We start from the raw sequence: 21328 nt of genomic DNA, 5'->3' as shown, positions 1-21328 counted from the left end.
GCCTTCCCATTGCACCATCTTGTTTTTCCTTTGCTGAAGTCAGTATGATATACTTACCCATCCTCAATTGTGTAGTCTGTTTTTACTGTAGCAAAAGAAAACATTGCATTTCTAGAGTGCCTTTCATAACCAACAAAATACTTTTAGATATGTAGGAAACTCGACAATCACTTTACATATAGGTTCCGCAAACACACACAGATAATAACCAATTTATTTTTCAGTGGTCTTAATCAATACTGATTGAGATATTGACAAAACCTCATTGCTGTGCTCGTTACACAGGTAGCTAGGGTCTTGATATTTCCCATTCTGTAATATTTCCTGTACATCCTATCACTCTGATAGGTAGCAATTCTCCATTTCAGCCTCCCTGCCATTTTGAAATTATTGTTTTGGGACTTCTTTAATTTCGGATTAAGAGAAGGCTGGAGGGGGTATAGAATTTGTGATGTGTTCTGAATTCTCCTGACAGTAAACATGGCTGGTTTGTTTGTTAAAGATTTAAGAGGAGCTCAGGTTATTTTACTGGGAAGACCATGCAAGGTACTTATGTTGTGGTCAATGCTGGAAGCATCGGTGCTAAAAGTGGATAAACTGTTTGTCTTCCAAGTCCAAGAAGATGTTGAGAATCACAGATTGTGTCTGGTTCTACTTCAAACAGGCTATTCAATTCCACGATAGGAATAGAATTGAAGTCTAAATTGGTGGCATGGTGGCACAGTGGTTAGCATTGCTGCCTCACAGCACCAGGGACCCAGGTTCAATTCTGGCCTCGGGCCACTATCTGTGAAGATTCCCCTTTTGTCTGCGTGAGTTTCCTCCAGATGCTTTGGTTTCCTCCCACACGCCAAAGATGTGCGGGTTAGGTTGATGGGCCATGCTAAATTGCCCCTTGGTGTCAGTGACATTATTGGGATAAATATGTGGGGTAATGGCGCTATGGCCAGGGGGATTATGGTCAGTGCAGACTCAATGGGCCACATAGCCTCCTTCTGCACTGTAGGGACTCTGTGATGACTCATCAGCCTTTCTACCTAGATACAAGGCTCATGTGACTACCTCTTGTAGCCACCGTATTTATACGGATAGTCCAATTGAATTTTTGGTCAATGGTAACTCCTAGGTTGTTGATAGTGGCGGGTTCAGCGATGGTAGTGCATTAAGTGTCAAGGGGCAATGGTTAAATCCTCTCTTGCTGGAAATGAACATACCTGGCATGAATGTTAATTGCTACCAATATCCAAGCTTGGATATTGTCCAGGACTTGCTGTACATGAACTGTCTCAGTATCTGAAGAGTCAGTAATGATGCTGAACATTGTGCAGTCATCTGCAAACATCCCCACTGCTGACCTTATGTTGGAAGGAAGATCACTGATGAAGCAGCTGAAGATGGTTGAGCCTAAGACACTATCCTGAGGAACTCTTTCTGTGATGTCCTAGAGCTGAGATGATTGATCCCCAACCATCACAACCATCTTCCTTTGTGGTAGTATTAATCCAACCAGTTTTACTCTTGATTCCCATTGACTCCAGTTTTGTTAGCCTTTGTTAATGTCATATTTCACCAACTGCTTCCTTGATGTCAAAGATTGTTACTCAAGATCGCCTCACCTCTGGAGTTTAGCCCTTTTGTCCATGTTTGAACCAAGGCTGTGTGAGGTCAGTAACTGAGTGTTCCTAAGTGATGGAACCCAAACTGACCATCAATGAGCAGGTAGGTTATTGCTGAATGGATGCTGCTCGAGATTGCGATTGATGACCCTTTCAATCATTTTACTGATGATAGAAAGTAGACTGATGGGGTGGTAATTGGTTGGGTTGGATTTATCCTGTCTTTTGTGTACAGGACATACCTGGACAATTTTTCATGTTGTCAGATAGTTGTCAATGTTGTAGCTGTACTGGAACAGCTTGGCTAGCGGCACGGCAAGTTCTGGTGTACAAATCTTCGGGACTATTTGTCATAAACGCCAGAAACTTAAGGCAAAATTTGGAAATCTGAGGAAAAGGCAAAATTAAGACTTTTGTGGAATTCAGTGGAGAGGAAGAAATGATTTTTGATATTAGGTGGAAGCTTGATCAAGATTTTGAAGACTTTAGAAGGCTTTTGTTCACAGTGGGTATAGATCAGAACGTAAGAGTTGTATATTTGAAGTAGTACTAGCTCCATTTTTGTCTGACAAAGGGGCCAGAAAAGATAGTTTTTCTTAGAGACATGAGGTTGAGGTACAGGGCTGACTCTAACACACATGTTAGCAGAAGAGGTGAATTTCTCTACAGAGAAAAAAACGGTATTGTTTACCTATTCCACTGTATAGAACACATTTAAACTGTGCTTTCGTTTGTGATTCTGTTATTGTAGGGTTGGTATCCAAATTTTATTTTGGAAAAGGATTTCATAGGAGACCATGTGTTGCCTCCAGACACTTCCATAAAATCCTTTATAATTGTGGAAGAGGGTGTTTTTTGGCATGATTAATGGATTTTGGAAAATGTATGCCTGTCTCTGAGTCAGTTGTTAAGAGCAGTAGTTTAACTTGAGCTGCCCAGAGAGTCAAATGCTCAGACTCTGAGATTGCAAAGACATTAAAACCTGGTGCTGACAATAAAGGGTTAATAACACCTGGAAATGATCAAACTTGCCTGCAGGCTCCGAGCCGCAGCTGCAAGTATGGTCGATGAACAATATGCAAGACTATGAAAAAGAAAGCCTTACATGATTTATATAACGCTTTTCATGAGCACTGAACATCTCAAAGCAACATACAGCTAAAGATGTACTTTTAGAGTACAGTCACTGTTGTAATGTGGGAAACATGGTGGGCAATGTGCGCACAGCAAGCTCCCACAAGCAATCATCAATAATGATCAGATGTTTTTTGTTTGATGTTGATTGAGGGATAAATATTGGCTGGGACACCAGGGAGAGCTTTGCTGTTCTTCAAAATAGTGCTATGGGATCTTTCTCTCCATGCCGCAGGCCGATGTGGCTTCAGTTTAACATTACCTGACAGTTCAGTGCTCCTTCAATCCTGCAGGTTGTTTCATTTAAAGTATGGGATAAGGAGAGAAGTATTTTCATTCTTCATTTCAGACTTGGTGACCAGACTTGCTCTTTCTACAATAATATGTAATGAGAACAAAGGAGTTATTATAAACAAAATCATGGGGAATGCTTAGAGACTGAACTTGGAACATTGCTGTACTTTCTAATGGAAGTCCCTGATCCTGCATCAACACTGGAACATCTAGATAACAAGGATACCTATGTTAGACTCCTATTTATTGACTACAGCTCAGCTTTTAGCACCATTATTCCTATGAAACTCATCTCCAAACTCCATGGCCTGGGCCTCAGCTTCTCCCTTTGCGACTGGATCCTGAACTTTCTAACTCACAGACCACAAGCATTAAGATAGGCAACAACGCCTCCTCCATGATCATCCTCAACACTAGTACCCAACAAGGCTGTGTTCTCAACCCCATACTATACTCCTTATACACTTATAACTGGTGGCCAAGTTGCCCTCCAACTCGCTTTTCAAGTTTGCTGACGACACCACCTTTAGTGGGTCGGATCTCAAATGATGACGAGACAGAGTATAGGAATAAGATAGAGAATCTAGTGAACTGGTGAGGCGACAATAAACTCTCCCTCAGTGTCAACAAAATGAGGAAGATTGTCATCGACTTCAGGAAGCATAGTGGAGAACATGCCCCTGTCTACACCAATGGGAGCAAAGTAGAAATGGTCGAGGGCTTCAGGTTTTTAGGTTGCCAGATTACCAACAACCTGTCCTGGTCCCCCCATGCTGACACTATAGTTAAGAAAGCCCACCAACACTTCTACTTTCTTAGAAGACTAAGGAAATTTGGCATGTCAGCTACGACTCACCAGCTTTTACAGATGCACCATAGAAAGCATTTTTCTGGTTGTATCACAGCTTTGTATGGCTCCTATTCTGCCCAAGACCACAAGAAACTACAAAAGGTTGTGAATGTAGCCCAATCCATCACGCAAACTAGCCTCCCATCCATTGACTCTGTCTACACTTCCCGCCGCCTCGGCAAAGCAGCTAGCATAATCAGGGATCCCACGTGTCCTGGACATTCTTTTTTCCATCTTCTGTTGGGAAAAAGATACAAAAGTCTGAGGTCACATACCAACCGATTCAAGAGTAGCTTCTTCCTTGCTGCCATCAGACTTTTGAATGGACCTACCTTGCATTATGTTGATTGTTCTCTGCACACTAACTAAAACTGTAACACTAGGGCAGCATGGTGGCACAGTGGTTAGCACTGCGCCAGGGACCCGGGTTCATTCCCAGCTTGGGTCACTGTCTGTGTGGTGTTTGCAGGTTCTCTCTGTGTCTGCTTAAGTATCCTCCGGGTGCTGCTGTTTCCTCCCACACTCCAAAGATGTGCAGGTTATGTGGATTGACTATGTTAAATTGCCCTTTAGTGTCAGGGGGGCTAGCTGAGGTAAATGCATGGGGTCTGGGGATAGGGCCTCAGTGGGATTGTGGTTGGTGCAGGCCTGATGGGCCGAATGGCCTCCTTATGCACTATAGGGATTCTATGACTACATTCTACACTCTGGTTTCCTTCTCTATGAATGGTACACTTTGTCTGTACAGTGCACAAGAAACAATACTTTTCACTGTATGTTAATGCATGTGATAATAAATCAAATGATGAGCTTGGAGACCTGTGTTAAAGTATGAACATCAAGGTCATGAACACTGCAGCTGAGAATGGAGTTTGAAAGGAATCCTGCGGTGATTGATGGAATGCTGCATAAGAAGGGCATAAGAAAAGGTTACCTTGCAGACTTGAAAGGAATGCTGGAGAGAAAGGAAATCAATAAACTTGGATGAATGGGTGGATAAAAGGCATCAAGTGTCAAAACACATGTAGATGAAACTGGTAGATTTAGGGAAGGGGTGTCCCACTTTGTACAGAATATCAAAGTCTCTGACAACTCTTTTGAAATATTGGTAAATATAAACTCTAATTTTATTTAGGGAGAATATATTAACTGTATGTCAGTAGTGGACACTACCTGGAGATTTATTTGAGCCCCTATGATTAGGAACAGACTGAAACAGTGTGGTTGTTGTGATAGGAGATTCTTGTTTGTGATATATACTCCTGTAAATAAAAACTTGTAGAAGTATGCTAAAGATTGGCGCTGGTTATGGTTCTGTCCTTTACCAACTGGCTTACTGAATTATAACACTGCTCTCGGCTCTCTGAATCTAATGTTCTGAACATTATTGTTACCCTCTGCACAGTAACAACTTGACTACTCCATTAGCTGTGGGCCTTGCAGCCAGTTTTCGGTACATAGTTCAGCAGCATTAAGATGTTGCAGGGGCGTAAGTACAAGAGAGGAGAGAATGGCTTCTGTGCATTGAAAGAAAAACCCATTGGCCAGAATTTTGCTGTACGCCTGCCCCGATTCCAGGGGCGGGTGAGGTTCAGAGAACGGCATTCTCTGTTGGCTTTGGGCAGGATCGTACGAACCTCAGACAGACACGCTGGTAAAATTTCACCCATTGTCTCCACACACAGTACCTAGCACTTCGTCTGCTCTGTGGGATATGCTAAATATTTTCCCTCTGACAAGACATTGCCAGAATATTCTCCATTTAACCTGTGCTTGTTTGCAGCGAGACGAGGATGATGATACTGAACGTCTCATTCAGTTGAGTGGAGAAGTGGTGACTCCTGAGCAGGCGTCGAGTGCAGACATTCTGGACAGGGAGGACGAGAGCTTCATTCTGGCAGATTATGAGAGCGATGATGAAAAGAAACCGAAGGGTTCCAAGTATGTGAAGTTCTGGTGTTATCTCTTTCAGGGAAAGACAATATACGTTTATCTAGCACCTTTCATGACCTCAGGATGTCTCTGAAAAGTGCTTTACAGTTAATTTTGAAGTGTACTCAAGTGGTGAAAAGTGATAACCCATGTGTTCGCTGCTACTTATGGGATATTGCAATGTACTAATGTTTTAAGGTTGACTGATAAATATTAGTCACTGTACTGGGAGGAATCCCCTGCTCTTCAGATACTCTTAGTTTTTTTTTTACATCCACCTGAGCAAGCAGCTGGACTGTCAGTCTGGATAACACGAGTGAGATCTACAACTTCCTGACTTGGGCAGAAGTTCAGTCACTGAATCGCAGCTAGGATAGTTGATCTCGATGCTGCTGAACTTTTCAGCTCAGAGGGGAAGGGAGGGGGGTACGTGTTACTCCTGTTGCTCTGAACAAAAAAACTTGAATTCAATGATGACAGTGTTGCAACATTAGTAAGTACACTGGCCTAAATTTTAAACTTAGAACACTGGGGAAAGCTGTGAGCAAAGCACCAATAAAAATGGTGATACAAAGCTGCATGCTTGAGAAGATCCCAGTTTCAATCCTTGGTTGTGTTCAGTTAACTAATCTCAGCCAGGCTGCATCTGAAGCTACAACTGACTGTCCTGCCTGTGGGTGAGAGAAGAATGAGGAGCCCAGGTACCTATTTCTGATCTCTATCCCATAAGCTGGATAATACTGGATCGTCTATTGCAGATATTGGTCATGAGCAGATTATCCTTGTGTAAAAATGGCCATCTCTGCGAAAGCATGGGTTGGCTGCCCATCTCCCTGGAACATATCCATGCAAAGAGATGCATTTTGAGAAAAGGTAGAATCATAGAACTCTACAGTGCAGAAAGAGGCCCTTCGGCCCATCGAGTCTGCACCGAACACAATCCCACCCAGGCCCTACCCCCATATCCCAACACATTATACCCACTAATCCCTCTAACCTACGCATCCCTAGACACTAAGGGGCAATTTTATCATGGCCAATCATCCTAACCTGCACATCTTTGGACTGTGGGAGGAAACCCATGCAGACACGAGGAGAATGTGCAAACTCCACACAGACAGTGACCCGAGACAGGAATCGAACCCAGGACCCTGGAGCTGTGAAGCAACAGTGCTGACCACTATGCTACCATGCTGCCCAGCAAACCAGAAAGCAAACCAGAAGAAAACTGGGAGACTAGAGAGTAAAATTGTGCGGAGTGGAATAGCTTAGTCCACAATAAGGGAATTAGGGAAGCCTGTGGGGAACTGCTGTGTTGCCCAGTGTAAATGGAGATTTCTACGATGTTTTATGAGTGCTTCATCCCTTTTTTCTACTCTTTTCTAGCCTGTCCGATGAGGATGATTTGGAGGAAGAGCACGTTACAAAGGTTTGGAGCACAAATTTTGCTTAATCCAGTTGTTTTAGTGATTTGTGCCCAATGTGGATCGTCACAAAGGACTCCCTGCGCTGGAGTCTTATAACAAGTTCCAGTGATCAATTTGAAATCATTTGCTTGAGCCACTTGAATTCAAATAGTTTCAGTAGTTACTAACACACTAAATCTACAAAAGTAGGTCTTGCATTTAAATACAGTTGCTCATTTTCCTTTTTATGTAGAAAGTAAATGGGTACTTGGTATTAGGATCGGGCTATAATTAATTGAGAGGTTAGGGTAAAATTGGTAGGTATATTTAATTACTTTTAGAGGACGGGAGCTTTTGGATGAGTCTGATTCTGTTATTACTGGATACCTCCAACCAACAGACATGGTCAAAAGCTGATTATTATTTGTTAACCCACCCGACCCTCCCGTACATTTGAGGCCAGTTGTAGCATCCTGACTATTTCTGTTATTGAGATCAGCTAACTCAACAGGAGACTGGGAATTTAACTTCTATATCTTTTAGTCAAGAGGGCTTTGTACCCGGTGAAGTATCCCACCATCTCATAGCAAGTACCTGGACATGTGGATTTTAGAAAATAATTTATTAGTGGGGTGAGTTTTATCTTTGTCCCCATAGAGAATGAGGCTGTCCCACTGTGGTGCTAACTCATCTCCTCAGACACGGTCAGGTGCAAGGTAATTGGGTGAGATTATGCTGCAATGAACCAAGAGATTTGGGTGTGAGCACCCTTGTGAGTTTGAGCTGACCTCACTCAATCTCTCTCTTCCCAGATTTACTACTGCAGCCGTACACACTCCCAGCTTGCTCAGTTCATACATGAGGTTCAGAAAAGTCCATTCGGCAAAGAGATCCGACTGGTGTCGCTTGGCTCTCGGCAGGTATGTAACGAAAGGAGTGAATCAAGAATCCAAATGCTGTAGTGATTGTTTGGTGTCTTTAAAACATGTTACTGCATCATATCCAGACTGGAAATTATACAAGGCTGCTCCTGGTGGGTCAGTTTTGCTTTTTATTTTAAATGGAAGGCATGGTGGTACAGTGGTTAGCATTGCTGCCTCACAGGGCCAGGGACCTGGGTTCAATTCCCTGCTTGGGTCACTGTCTGTGTGGAGTTTGCATGTTCTCCCTGTGTCTGTGTGGGTTTCCTCCCACAGTCTGATAGTCATCTGGTTAGTTGCATTGACCCAAACAGGCGCAGGAGTGTGGCGACTAGAGGAATTTCACAGTAACTTCATTGCAGTGTTAATGTAAGCCTTACTTGTGAGTAATAAATAAACTCTAATTTGTTTTAATTATGAGGCCAAGTTGAAAGGCAGAAGACCGGAGTACAGGACGCTGCCAGGGCTGAGAATAGTAGAAGAATGGGATAAATCAGGCAGTAGTGTGTTAATGTTGGTGGTGATTGAGGAAGGATGGGAAAACCCAGGGATTCCACAATTTCATTGATATTGAGATGCTGGAAAAGGGACATTTGAGTTTGAGGTGATTCTGCGAGGCTTGAATTGAGTAGTTAAATACTGTTTGCTGCTTGAGAGCAACAAGAATCTTAAGTTGAGAGGAGAATGAATAAAGCCATATTGATCAACATTGTCCATGCCATCTCTTCATGTTTTCACCTTGACTCTCACTCTCTCTTTCCTGGTTAAGGGTGGTACTAAAAATGGGAAATGTGGTGAATCTCCATGCAGAAACAAAAAAATCCAGGAATTTTTTTGTGCTGCTTTTGTAATGGAGCTGGCATTTTCTAGGGTACGGATTACAGAAACCCAGCAACCTGTTCCATGGATGGTATCGCAGCTAAAACTCAAGCCTCACTTAACCTGATGCAAAGCATACGGGGGTGGGTGGGTGGGGGAGGGGTGGGGTGGGTGAGTGGGTCAGTGGTTAGTGTCGCTGCCTCAGTCACAGGGACCGGGGGTTTGATTCCCAGCTTGGGTCACTTTCTATGCAGTTTCCACCATCTCCCAGTGTCTGCATGGGATTCCTCTGGGTGCTCCAGTTTCCTCCCAGAGTCCAAAAGACATGCTGGTTAGGTGCATTGGCCATGCTAAATTCTCCCACACTATACCCAAAAGGGGCTGAATGTGGCAACTAGAGGATTTTCACAGTAACCTCATTGCTGATGTAAGCCCACCTGTGACACTAGTAAATAAACTTAAACATGTAATTTCCAGCTGGCATCGTTGGCTATAATTTGTATGACCATACAAATTAGGATCGGGTGTTGGCTGATCATCATCATGGCTGATCTGATGTGGTATTAGCGCTGCTGCCTCACAGTGCCAGGGACCCAGGTTCAATTCCCAGCTTGGGTCACTGTCTATGTGGAGTTTGCATGTTCTCCCATCCTTCCTCAATCACCACCAACCTTTAAAATCAACAACATCAATGTTCTCCCCGTATCTGCGAGGGTTTCCTCCGGGTGCTGCGGTTTCCTGCCACAGGCACCGGAGTGCGGGATTTTCAGACTAGGGAATTTTCACAGTAACTTGATTGCAATGTTAATGTGAGGCTATTTGTAACATTAAAAGATAAACATTAAAAAATTCCTGCCTATCCCCTTTAACTCCCTTATCAATCAGGAGCCTATCTAACTCAACCTTAAAACCTTAATGATCGAGCCTCCACTTCTCGCTTGAAAACAGAATTCCACACACGAATGACACCCAAGAGAAAATATTTCCCCTCCTCTCCGGCTTAAATGGGAGAACTTATTTTTAAATGCTTTTCCCTCATTCAAATCTATCTGAATAGAGATGAAGTAAAGAGCAGGAATCCTAAATGGGGTGTACATTGCTTCCCTGCTCCCTAACAATGGGGGAGCTGAGACCAGTTGCAGCAGAGAACCTAGACAAAAGTTGAAGCTGGCCCACTGACCGACTGAGCATCGCCTTATCAGAGCAGGCTTTGTTGAAACACTAAATTCCTATATTTTTGAATAAACTCTGCCATACCATGTTTTGCTACTGTGCGCAAGTAGTGTTTCGGAATTCTCGCATGTGAACTCCAGTTGGTGATGATGAATGTGTAAAAATAACAAGATAAGAGAACATGCACCTTTTTATTTTTTGGTTCTTCCTTCACTCTTCCCCTCATCCTGAAGAACATGTGTGTAAATGATGAGGTGAGGCGTCTCAGGTCACTCCAGATGATGAATGATAGGTGCCTGGAAATGCAGAAGAACAAACACGGTGAGCGGAACCTGTATTTTTTTCCTTTTTAAAAACCTGTGTGTTGTCTTTCAGTCTGATCTTGAAGCAAAAATTTTCCGCTCTCGGAAAAGCAGTTGTTTCTAGCGATTTATTTTAGGTTTCATCTCTGCCTTAGATTTATAAAATGAGTACTAATCTGTTTCTATCCTGCTCCTCCTGACAGATTTTTCTGTCTCCTTTCAGTATATTCTTTTGGACATCTGAACTCTCCTCTCTTGTCTCTCCTTAGCTGCAGATGCACACTCTGTCCCACGTTCCCTTTGTCCTCCTTGTTCAAGCAAAGACTTGGAGGAATCCATTGGATAAGAAAAGGTCGCTCGAAGCTATTGAGTTCATTCAAAAATTCAGATGTCCCTTACTTTGTTTTCTTTTGTATCTCACCACCTCTCCACAATGTTATTAAGTTCCTATTGCATTTGATGACATTTTGGGCTGGACTTTACAGTGGTGTGTTCTATGCTGTTTGTTGGGTTTCAGAGAGTTGGCTTATTTTACCCATCTTATTCTTGGTGCAATCTTTTTGGATGTTGCTTCTCTTTGAGGCTGCTCCTGATTGCTGCCAGTTGCACCATCTGAGACATTGCTGGGAATCGAACAGGTCAGCAGTTTTCCATTAATGTGTTCCTTTTCCGAGCATGGTGTTTTTATAAGTTCAGGAGCTTTAACTGTGTAAATTCACTTTATCTAGTAGTGCTTAATGCCATGATGTGGAGATGCCAGTGTTGGACTGGGATAAGCACAGTTTATCTGGTAGCAAAAGCCACTATTTTGCTACCAAATAAGCCTGTTGGACTTCAACCTGGTGTTGTGAGACTTCTTACTGAGTTGGGCATTATGTGATGGGTTTGTCAACAACAACAACAAATATTTATAAGGCACCTTTAATGGAATAAAACATCCCATACTTCATAGGAACATTATGAACCAAAATGTGACAAAGCGACACAGGGAGAAATCAGATCAGATGACCAAAAACTTATTTAAAGACATAGGTTTTAAAGAGCCTCTTAAAGAGGAGAGCGAGGTATAGAGACAGAGTGGTGTAGAGAGTGAATTTCAGAGCTTCAGGCCTAGGCAGCTGAAAACCTGGCTACCAATGGTGGAATAATTAAGATCAGAGATGCTAAAGAGATTAAGAATTAGTGCAGATACCTCAGAGGATTGTGGGTGAAGTAGATTACAAAGATAAGGACGAACATGGTCAGGAACGAATTGGAAACAAGAGTGAGAACTTTAAAATTAAGATGTTGCAGACAGGGGGCCAATAAAGGTCCACAAGTATGGAGGCAGTAATTGAATGAACTTGATGCAAGTTTTAAGCCAATTTTGTTTAAACAGCCAAGTTTTTAGCTGACCTCAGGTTTACAGTATGTGGGGCAGAACAACCAAGAGCACGTTGGAATAGTCAAGTCTAGCGGTAACAACGTATCAATGAGATTTTCAGCCAAAGATGAGCCGAGGTGGATGAAATTGGGTGATGTTACAGAGGTGGAAGTAGACGGTCATAGAGATGGTACAAGTATGTGGTTATTCTACAACCTTCCATGTGATGTGGTTACTGAGCAACCTGGATGGACTTTTAAAGATCTGCTAACAGCTTGGAAATCAAACCTGAAATCTGGTTTACGTTCTTTCGATGCCATGCTAGGCATATTTACACTCGCATGGAGCTCATCTCCATTAAACAGAAAGAGAGGGGGGAAAAAGCTTTAAATCCAGGAGGTGCGATAAAAGTGGAATGCAGTGATTAGAAATACACAAAGAAGGATGCTCACTGTGTGAGGGGAAAAAAGGCATTTTCTGTGCTTGGATTTATTGTCTGACTAATCAAAGTGTAGTCCAATAGGGGGCAGCAATGCCACACATCCCACAATAACTGATTTTTCTACTGTCCTGTCCGGGGAGGGAGATTTGTCAGAACCACGTTGTCGAAGGTGGGTATGGTGTGTGGTGAGCAGGTAGTGAGAGATATACTGGCATCTCAGGCTCCTGCAGTAGGTCACTTCCTTTATATATGTACATCTGCCTGGCATTGTGACCAGATGACCATGTCAGAACCTCTGTTATATCCTCATCATGCTGAGAATCGTGTAACCATGATTTTGTCCTTGCCTGACATCCACATATCAATGTTCTTTGGCAGGTCTCGGGTGTAGGGTCGAAACCAGCCCAAGGGTGCTGAGGCCAATGTCCCACCACAACCTGCTGCTGAAATTAGCTGACTCAAAATGACAGTGGGCATGAACTTTGACTTTCTTGTCTGACTAATGGTCCCCTGTTCTATATCGGGCAGTGCTAAAGTTTAACTAAAGGTATTAGTAGATATGGTGCAAAGGTGTTTGGGGTTTGGTTGCACATCCTTCAGTGAAGAGATGCAGTGAAGAGACTTGAGGGGTAAACTGCCTGACTTGCATTCCTATGTTAACAGTGGCCATGGAAAGAATGTTTGATGGAGTTCAATGGGTTGATAATCGTCCCAAGAATCCTTTCAATCCTTTAACCACTCTTTCCCCCCACCCCACCCTCATTACTGTGCCAAAAAAGGTTAAATTAAACAGCGTGACTGCAAAGACAGGCCTTAAAAGAGTAGAAAGAGAGAAATTCTAGCATTTATCTGGCATCTCTGATGACTAGCAAGTCCTAAAGTGCTTCATGGCCAGCTAAATACTGAAGTGTAGTCAATTTAAGATAGGGAATGTGACAGCCCATTTCGAAACACTAAAGTTCTACAAACAGCAGCAAGGTAAATCACTACGTAATACATTACAAATATTCAGGGGTCTTTTTATGGCAACGACTTTGTGTGTGTTTTTATACAGACAATATTGATGACGATAATTCCCCTTATTTTTTGTAAGCTCAGGTTTGTTTTATGTAATGGGAATTCTAATTCATTGAACATTGCAAGAGACACGGAGACCATGACCATTGGCTCCAACAAGCTTTGAGCAGTAGATACGTGGTCAGACAGAAGTGAGAGCTGACATTCAAGTTATATTTTCTAAAAGCTGAAAGAAAGCACAGCGGGGATGAGAAGAAGAGTCCAAAGCGGAAACGCAAGAGTCGAGTGACTTGCCCATTCTACAGCCACCAGCAGATGCAGTTTCTGCGTGATGAGTTGCTGGTGGAGGTGAAGGACATTGAACAGATGGTGTTGCTGGGGAAGGAGATGAAGGCATGTCCGTACTATGCCAGTCGCTATGCCATTCCACCAGCCCAGGTAAGAAGGAGGTTCACCTTGTCATGAGTATTTGATAACAAAATTCAAACCCACATAGTTAAAAGTATGTTCTCGGGTTGTTCTCACACTTGGAGTATTGTGCGCAGTTTTAGTGTCCTTATCTGTGGAAGGATACCCTTGCTATAGAGGGAGTTTAGAGGGAAGACTTATCTTATTTTAAGACTTATCTAGATAGCCACATGAACAGACTGGGAATAGAGGGATACAAACGAATGGTCCAGTTGGGCCCATGAGCGGCGCAGGCTTAGAGGGCCGAAGGGCCTGTTCCTGTGCCGTATTGTTCTTTGTTTCTTTGGAACGTTTACCAGACTGATTCCTGGGGTAGCAGGTTTATCATATGAGGAGAGACTAAGTCGGTTAGGATTACATTCACTGGAGTTTAGAAGAGTGAGAGGGGATCTCAAAGAAACTTATAAAATTCCAGCAGGGTAGATTCAGAAAGAAAATTCCCAATGGTGGGGGAATCCACAACTAGGGGTCATAAGTTGAAGGGGTAAACCTTTTAGGACTGAGGTAAAGAAAAAATTTTTCGCCCCGAGTTCGGTAAATGTGTGGAATTCACTACCACAGAATGTAGTTGGGGCCAAAATATTGTCTGATTTCAAGAAGAAATTAAATATAGCTTAGGGGACTAAAGAGATTGAGGGTACAGGTGCCAGAATGTGGCGACTAGGGGATTTTCACAGTAACTTTATTACGATGTTAATGTGAGCCTCCTTGCAACAAATAAATAAATTTTAAAACTTCAGAAAATATGGGGGAAAGGAAGGATCAGGATATTGATTTCAATGATCAGCCAAAATGAATGATGGAGGACCGAATGGCCTACTTCTGCTTCTAATTTCTATGTTTGAGCCATTGGAACAATTGGCATTTATTACCCATCCTTATGAAAGTTGTGATGGGTTTTCTGCTTGAACCCAGTGCACTCTGTGTGGTGAAGGTATACCCACAATGCTATTAGACAGGGAGTTACTTATCCTGACCCAGGAACAACGAAGGACCAGTGATACATGTCCAAATTGGGGTGGTGTGTGAACTGCTTTGAGCTGTTGAGCTTCAAGTGCTGAAGCACCTGCACTATTTTGGTTAATATTGAGTATTCCATCTCATTGTTGACTTGAACTCTTAGCTGGTGGAGAGCTTTGAAGGATCAGGAGGTGAACCACTCATCAGAGAATCCATCTTCTGGCCTGATCCCTCCTTTAGTCTATCTCACTCAACTCAGTGCTGGTTGTGGGGAGAGTTTGTCTACTTTTGGATGTGCAGAAAGGTGAGTTGGTGAGGATGAGGTTAGGTAGTTTACTTCCTCATGTTGGTTCTTCATTGCCTACCACACACCTTGTCTGCCTGATTTTTATAACTTGGCTGGACTGGTCTGTTGTACTGAACCAGTTATTGATAAAATACTTTGTAGTATCTCACCCAGAACACATTTTGTGCCACCCTCAATGCTTCTTTCAATCATTATCCAATATTGTGAAGTAACATGTCATCAGTTGATGAGAGAGACGTGTAGGAAATATCAACAATATCTTTTCTAATCTTAATGTATCTGAAACCATGAGGCTTCAATTTTGAGCACTTCCAGGACCATTCCCACTAGCTCTGATGAAGGGTCATCCAGACTCGAAACATTGGCTGTATTCTCTCTTCATAGATGCTGTCAGACCTGCTAAGGTTTTCCAGTATTTTCTGTTTTGTTTCCATTCTCACCTAGCTGTATGTGATATCTGGTTGCTGTTGCTCAACAGTTGTTTCTCATAGAAACATGGAAGATAGGAGCAGAATTAGACCATTTGTCCTTTGAACCTACCCCGCCATTCGATATGATCTTGACTGGTCCTCTTGTCTCAATGCCACACTCCCCACCTTCTCTCTATACCTCTTGACACCTTCAGAGTCTAGAAGTCTACCTTTTTCCTTCTTAAATATATCCAGTGATTTTTGTCTCCATAGTCTTCTGTGGTAGATAATTCCACAAGTTCGCCACCCTTTGAGTGAAGAAATTTCTCCTCATCTTAGTTCTAAATGGGCTACCCTGTATCCTGCACTGTGATTCCTTGTTCTAGAACCCCTCCCAGCCAGAGGAAACAACATCCCTGCATCCCGGGTCTCCAATGCTGTCAGAATTCTATGTTGCAATGAGATCCCTCCTCGTTCTTCTAAGTTCCAGTGAATATAGGCCCAGCCGACCCAATCTCTCAATTTTGGTGTTTTATGAAGTTATGAAATGACTGTTGGGTCACAGGGACCTTGACTAGTTGAAGTGTGCAGTGAATGAACACTGTCTCTCTCTCTCTCTCATGAATTTCCTTGGTTCTATTTACTCCTGACAGCTGGTGGTGATGCCGTACCAGACGCTGCTTCATAGCTCGACCAGGCTGGCATCTGGCATCAAACTGAAGGGACAGGTATTGGTGATTGACGAGGCGCACAACCTGATCGATACCATCACTGGCATCCACAGCTACAAGGTGACAGGAGCACAGGTGCGTACCACCTCAGTGAAGCTAGGGTTTTGTCATTTAGAATCAGTGTATGACCCAGCACAGTAGTCCGTTTGTCCCAATGTACCTGTGCTGATTTTAGTGTAGCTCTGCGATCAATCCCAATCCACAGTCATTCCCCAAATTCCTACATATTTTTAATATTAGAAATAGGAGCAAGAGTGAGATGTACAACCCCTTCAGCCTCTTGTTATATTCAGAACCACAGCTGAACTGTGATCCAAACTTAATTTCCTAACTGATCCCCACATTCCCTTAAGAGTCCAAATTACATATTATTGCTGTCTTGAATATACTCATTAACTAAGCATTCACAGTTCTTTGAAAATTCCAAAGAATTATAACCTTCTAAATGAAGGAATTTATTCTCCATCCTGAATGGTCAACTGTCAATCCTGAGACTTTGCCCCTTAATTTTAGGTTCTCCAGCCAGGAGGACTGCTTCTCAACATCTACCATAGGAAGCCCTTTCAAAATCTTCCTTGCTTCAATGACACCACCACTTCTGAACTCCACAGAGCATAGGGCCATTGTGCTGAATCTTTCCTCATAGAATCACCCTCCCATCTCAATCCAATGCACCCGCTTCTCTAAGGCAAACATGTCTTCGTTGAGTATGAAGATCAAAACCACATTGTACCACATTACCAAAGCCCAGCACAATTGCGGTGAGACCTACAATGCTACAGTGTCCAAGTGAAACCCAACACAAACTGGATGAACAGCATCTCAGCTTCTGATTCAGTACTTTATAGCCTTCTGGACTCAACACAGAGTTCAACAGCTTCAGATCATCAGTGCTGCCCATTTTGATGATGCCCCCACCCACAAGTGCCAGTCTGTTCTCATGTATTTTTCTTTCAGACTGACTTCTCCCCTCTAACTTATCCATTATGGGGCGGCATGGTGGCACAGTGGTTAGCACTGCTTCCTTACAGCACCAGGGACCCAGGTTTGATTCCCGGCTTGGGTTACTGTCTGTGTGGAATTTACACATTCTCCCTGTGTTTGCGTGGATTTCCTCTGGGTGCTCCAGTTTCCTCCCACAGGAAAGATGTGTGGGTTAGGTGAATTGGCCATGCTAAATTCACCCGAACAGGTGCCAGTGGCGACTAGGAGATCTTTTTACAGTAACTTCATTACAGTGTGAATATAAGCCTACTTATGACAAATAAACTTTAGTTTTGACTCTTTTAACTTTATCCCTGACTTTCTCTATTGTTTCACATGCCAATTTTTTTTTCTCTCAACACTATTTTTCTCTTTTCAACACTAAACTGCATCACATTTCCACTTCTCAGTTCCAAAATAGAGTCATATTGGACTTGAAACATTAACTCTGTTTCTCCGTCGATGGGTACTGCCAGACCTTTTGAGTTTTTCCATTTTTTACTTGCTTTTTTTCTGGTTGTTTTCTGTTTTTTATTTTAGATTTCTAGCATCCAGAGTATTTTGCTTTTATTTTTGAGGTTATGCTGAACAGGAATCAGACACAAGTTCGGCTTCAGCTGGAGTACTGTGTCCATTATGGGGTACCACACTTTAGGAAGGATGTGAAGGCATTAGAGAGAGAGAGAGAGCAGAAAAGTTTCCTAGAAATGGTTCCAGGATTGAGGAACTTCAGATATGGAGTTCAGGTTTTGTGACCTGAGCCAACAGGGGAAGGTCTTAGCTTTCTGAGCTATTGATGTGGCAGGATCTGGAATTAAAATTCATTAAATACTGGAGCCTTTTAAAGAAGTGATGTGAATAATTGGCAGCTATTTAAAACCAAATTGTAGTTGGGTATGGCAAACTTGTGTTTTAACGTTTATAGATTGTAGAGAATAGAGAAATCACGCTTTTTAAAATGTTCATTCATTCATGGGTTCTGAGCTGGTTCAGCTCACAAAAAACCTAAGCTGATGGGATATCAACAGCTATGGGAAGGGATAGAGAGCGTGATTAGGGTGGGTGAAATATTAAGGGTGGAGAGTGATGAGGAGTTAGGGTAGGATGACGAAAATAAATAATTTGAGCTGCCTTCTTTGGTGAGCTGCCTTTTGAACTACTGCAGCCCGTGTTGTGTAGGTCTGCCCACAGACTTGTTAGGCACAGATTCCAGGACTTTGACTCAGTAATGATGAAGGCACAGTGATATATTTCCAAGTCAGGGTGGTGTGGTACTAGGAGGGGAACTGGCAGCTTCCCATGTTGCCATGTTCTTTGAGTTGGTAAAGGTCATGGGTTGTAGTGGCACTGTCGAAGAATTTGACAAGTTGCTGCAGTGCATCTTTTGCATGATACACAACAAATGTGGTACATTAATAGAGGAAGTAATGTTTAAGGTGATGATGCCGAACAAGTGGACTGTTTAGTCCTGCATGGTGTCAAACTTGTTGGATAACATTCAGGCCTGTACAGATATGTGGCAAGTACTATTCATACCAATAGTAGGTATTGACTAACTGCAAAAAGAGAGTTCAATCACCTCAATTTGATACTCAGTAGCACTAACATCACTTAATAACTTAATAACTACTCACTTCATGAGTAGTGAATCAAATTGGTTTAAGACTGCTTTCTGTGATACTGGGACTTCGAGGCAGCTAAGATGGATGATAAACTCGCCACTTCTGGCTGAAGGTATTTTCAACTGCTTCAGCCTTTTCTTTTGTGTTGGATGTGCTGTCATTGTCACTGATAAAGGGGATATTTATGAACTTCTTCTTCAGCACCACTGTGCAATCACCTTTGCTGTGTTTGTCTTGTCATTGGGACGGAAACATACCCAGGGATGGTGATGGAGTAGTCTGGGATTACAGTTCAGTATAATGCTTGTCAGAATATGGAGAATGAGAAGATTGAATCTTTGGGTTTAAATTCTTACATATTGTAGGGAATGAGGTTATTCCAATCTTTGGCTTTAAAACACAATGAGGAGGCAGAGCACATGAGTAGAAGAGATTTCAGAGGTTCACTGACCATAGATAGCATCATTAAGTTAGAGGAGAGCAGGTGTGGGGCCTCGGACAGCTCATCTGAAAAATAGCATCTGAGTACTACGCTGGGGGTGTCCGCCTAAATTATACACTTAAATCTCTCGAGCGGGGCTTGAACCCACAACCTTCTAAGGTGAGAATGCCATGGTTTGGCTGACACCTAATGATCAGTTCCCCTTTCTTTAACCTAGATTTATTACAGTACAGAAGGAGGCTATTTGGCCCATCAAGTCTGTACCGACCACAATCCCACCTAGGCCCTACTCCCGTAACCCTCATTTACCCTGCTAATCCCCCGATACTAGGGTCAATTTAACATGGCCAATGCACCTAACCCACATATCTTTGGACCGTGGAGGAAACCCATGCAGACACAGGGAGAAAGTGCAAAATCCACACAGACTGTGACCTGAAGCCAGATCAAACCGGGTCCCTGGCCCTTTGAGGCTGTAGTGCTAACTACTGTGCCACCATGCTGCCTTTGTACCCTGTCCAGGAGATTTTTGCTTTCAATTTGTATTTGGTTTCTAGAAGGGACAAAGCTTTAAATTGAGGGGTGATAATTATAGGACGGATGTCAGAGGTAGGTTCTTTACTCAGAGGGTGGTAGGGGTGTGGAATGCCCTGCCTGCAGCAGTTGTGGACTCGCCAATTTTAAGGGTGTTCAAATGGTCATAGGCTAGGCATATGGGTAACATTGGAATAGTTTAAGTTAGAGAGTCATTAGATTCATTCCACTGGTCAACTCAACATCGAGGGCCGAAAGGCGTGTACTGCGCTGTAATGTTCTATGTTCTAGATGTGTTTTGCTTGTAAAAGTGCCACTGTGAAGGAGTTGGGTAAATAGGAGTATTGTATAGGAATCTCTGGTCCTCAAGATGAGAAGTGAGCTTCTTCATGCTTTGTTGTGTTCTCTTCTCAGTTGTGTTGCGCTCACTCTCAGCTTTCACAGTACATGGAGCGGTACAGGTAAGATCTAGTTCTCCCTTTGCGAAGCACGGTTCCATCTTCTCTATTATGGCCTGTGTATGGTGAAGGATCAGTGATTTGATTTGGACCTTGGTCTCTGCTAAGTTGGCTGACCACCTCAACTGGCCTTTTCTTGTGCAGAGAGTAGAAAGAAACAAAGCAAATCAGCCTGAAAGAGAGGCATTGGATGCTTATTTAAACCTGAGCAATCAACTCTTCATGAACTCTTGAGTTCAAAACCCATCACGACAGCTATTCGACTAATGAAATTCAATTATTGATGGAGTAAGTATGGAAAGGAGACTATACTGCATTGACATCGACAGTGTTTAATTGGGCATTTGATTCTGGAGAGAATTCGGTGCAGAGGGCCAAGGAGTTGTTCTTCTCTCCATCTCCAATAGTTAGAGAATGTTTTTCCTTGTTTCCAGGTTACGTGAGTGCAACTTCTATTTTGTTTATGCAAATTATTAACTAATTGACCAATTAAATAAGTATGGTTGGACAGAAATGGCAGGGTTGGTGGGGTGCAGCATGTGGGGAAACTGGCATACAAGGCAACACTGGATAACCATATCTGCAGAGAGCGTCTGCAGCTTGGACAACTTTGGCTCCAAGTTGCTGAGCTGAGTCTGAGTTCTGGATGTTGCAGGACGTCAGAGAGGGGGAAGCGTTGTCTTTTTACAAGAGACAGTCACACTACCTGCATTAGACAAACCCTTAGGTCAGGGATAGGAGGGTGTGACTACGAGTCAGGTATAGGAAACAGCATGTAATCTTGGAGGAGCCCCCACCCCTGGCTTTGTCCAACAGACATGAGGTGTTGTTACCGATCTGGGTGAGAAGAACTGAAAGGTGGATGAGTGGACTGATACAAGATGAAAGATGCCATTCAAATGGGGGTATAGTCGGAGGGGAATAGATACAGTTCTCTGCAGTCATGGCCAGGATCTCCAAAGATCATGCTACCTACCTGGTGCCAGGGTTGACGATATCTCCTCGCAGCTGAAGAGGAATGTGGAGTGTGACAGGGAAATCCAGTCATTGTGCGTACTGACTGCATAAAACCAAAAATGAGGTTTTGCTCAGAGAATTTGAGGAGTGTGGGACTGAATTAAAACGCAGAACATCAAAGATAATC

The 21328-nt window shown here is 42.9% G+C and overlaps 1 protein-coding gene across 3 annotated transcripts in view; it reads left to right on the top strand.

The window, feature by feature from the left end:
- ddx11 (DEAD/H (Asp-Glu-Ala-Asp/His) box helicase 11) overlaps nt 1-21328 on the top strand; it is an 87605-nt gene that overhangs the window by 10242 nt on the left and 56035 nt on the right. For all 3 annotated transcript variants that reach the window (XM_080190597.1, XM_080190595.1, XM_080190596.1), the window contains exons 5-11: nt 5678-5835; nt 7213-7255; nt 8045-8152; nt 10378-10465; nt 13495-13706; nt 16067-16219; nt 20141-20187. In XM_080190597.1, coding sequence (XP_080046723.1) covers nt 5678-5835; nt 7213-7255; nt 8045-8152; nt 10378-10465; nt 13495-13706; nt 16067-16219; nt 20141-20187 — 809 coding nt within the window. The remainder of the gene's footprint in view (nt 1-5677; nt 5836-7212; nt 7256-8044; nt 8153-10377; nt 10466-13494; nt 13707-16066; nt 16220-20140; nt 20188-21328) is intronic.

The sequence above is a fragment of the Carcharhinus amblyrhynchos genome, chromosome 6 (genome assembly GCF_965287045.1).
Source record: "Carcharhinus amblyrhynchos chromosome 6, sCarAmb.v2.hapA, whole genome shotgun sequence".
Taxonomy (NCBI): Eukaryota; Metazoa; Chordata; class Chondrichthyes; order Carcharhiniformes; family Carcharhinidae; genus Carcharhinus; species Carcharhinus amblyrhynchos.
The sequence above is the reverse complement of the archived record's forward strand: the minus strand, read 5'-3'. Positions and strand labels throughout refer to the sequence as shown.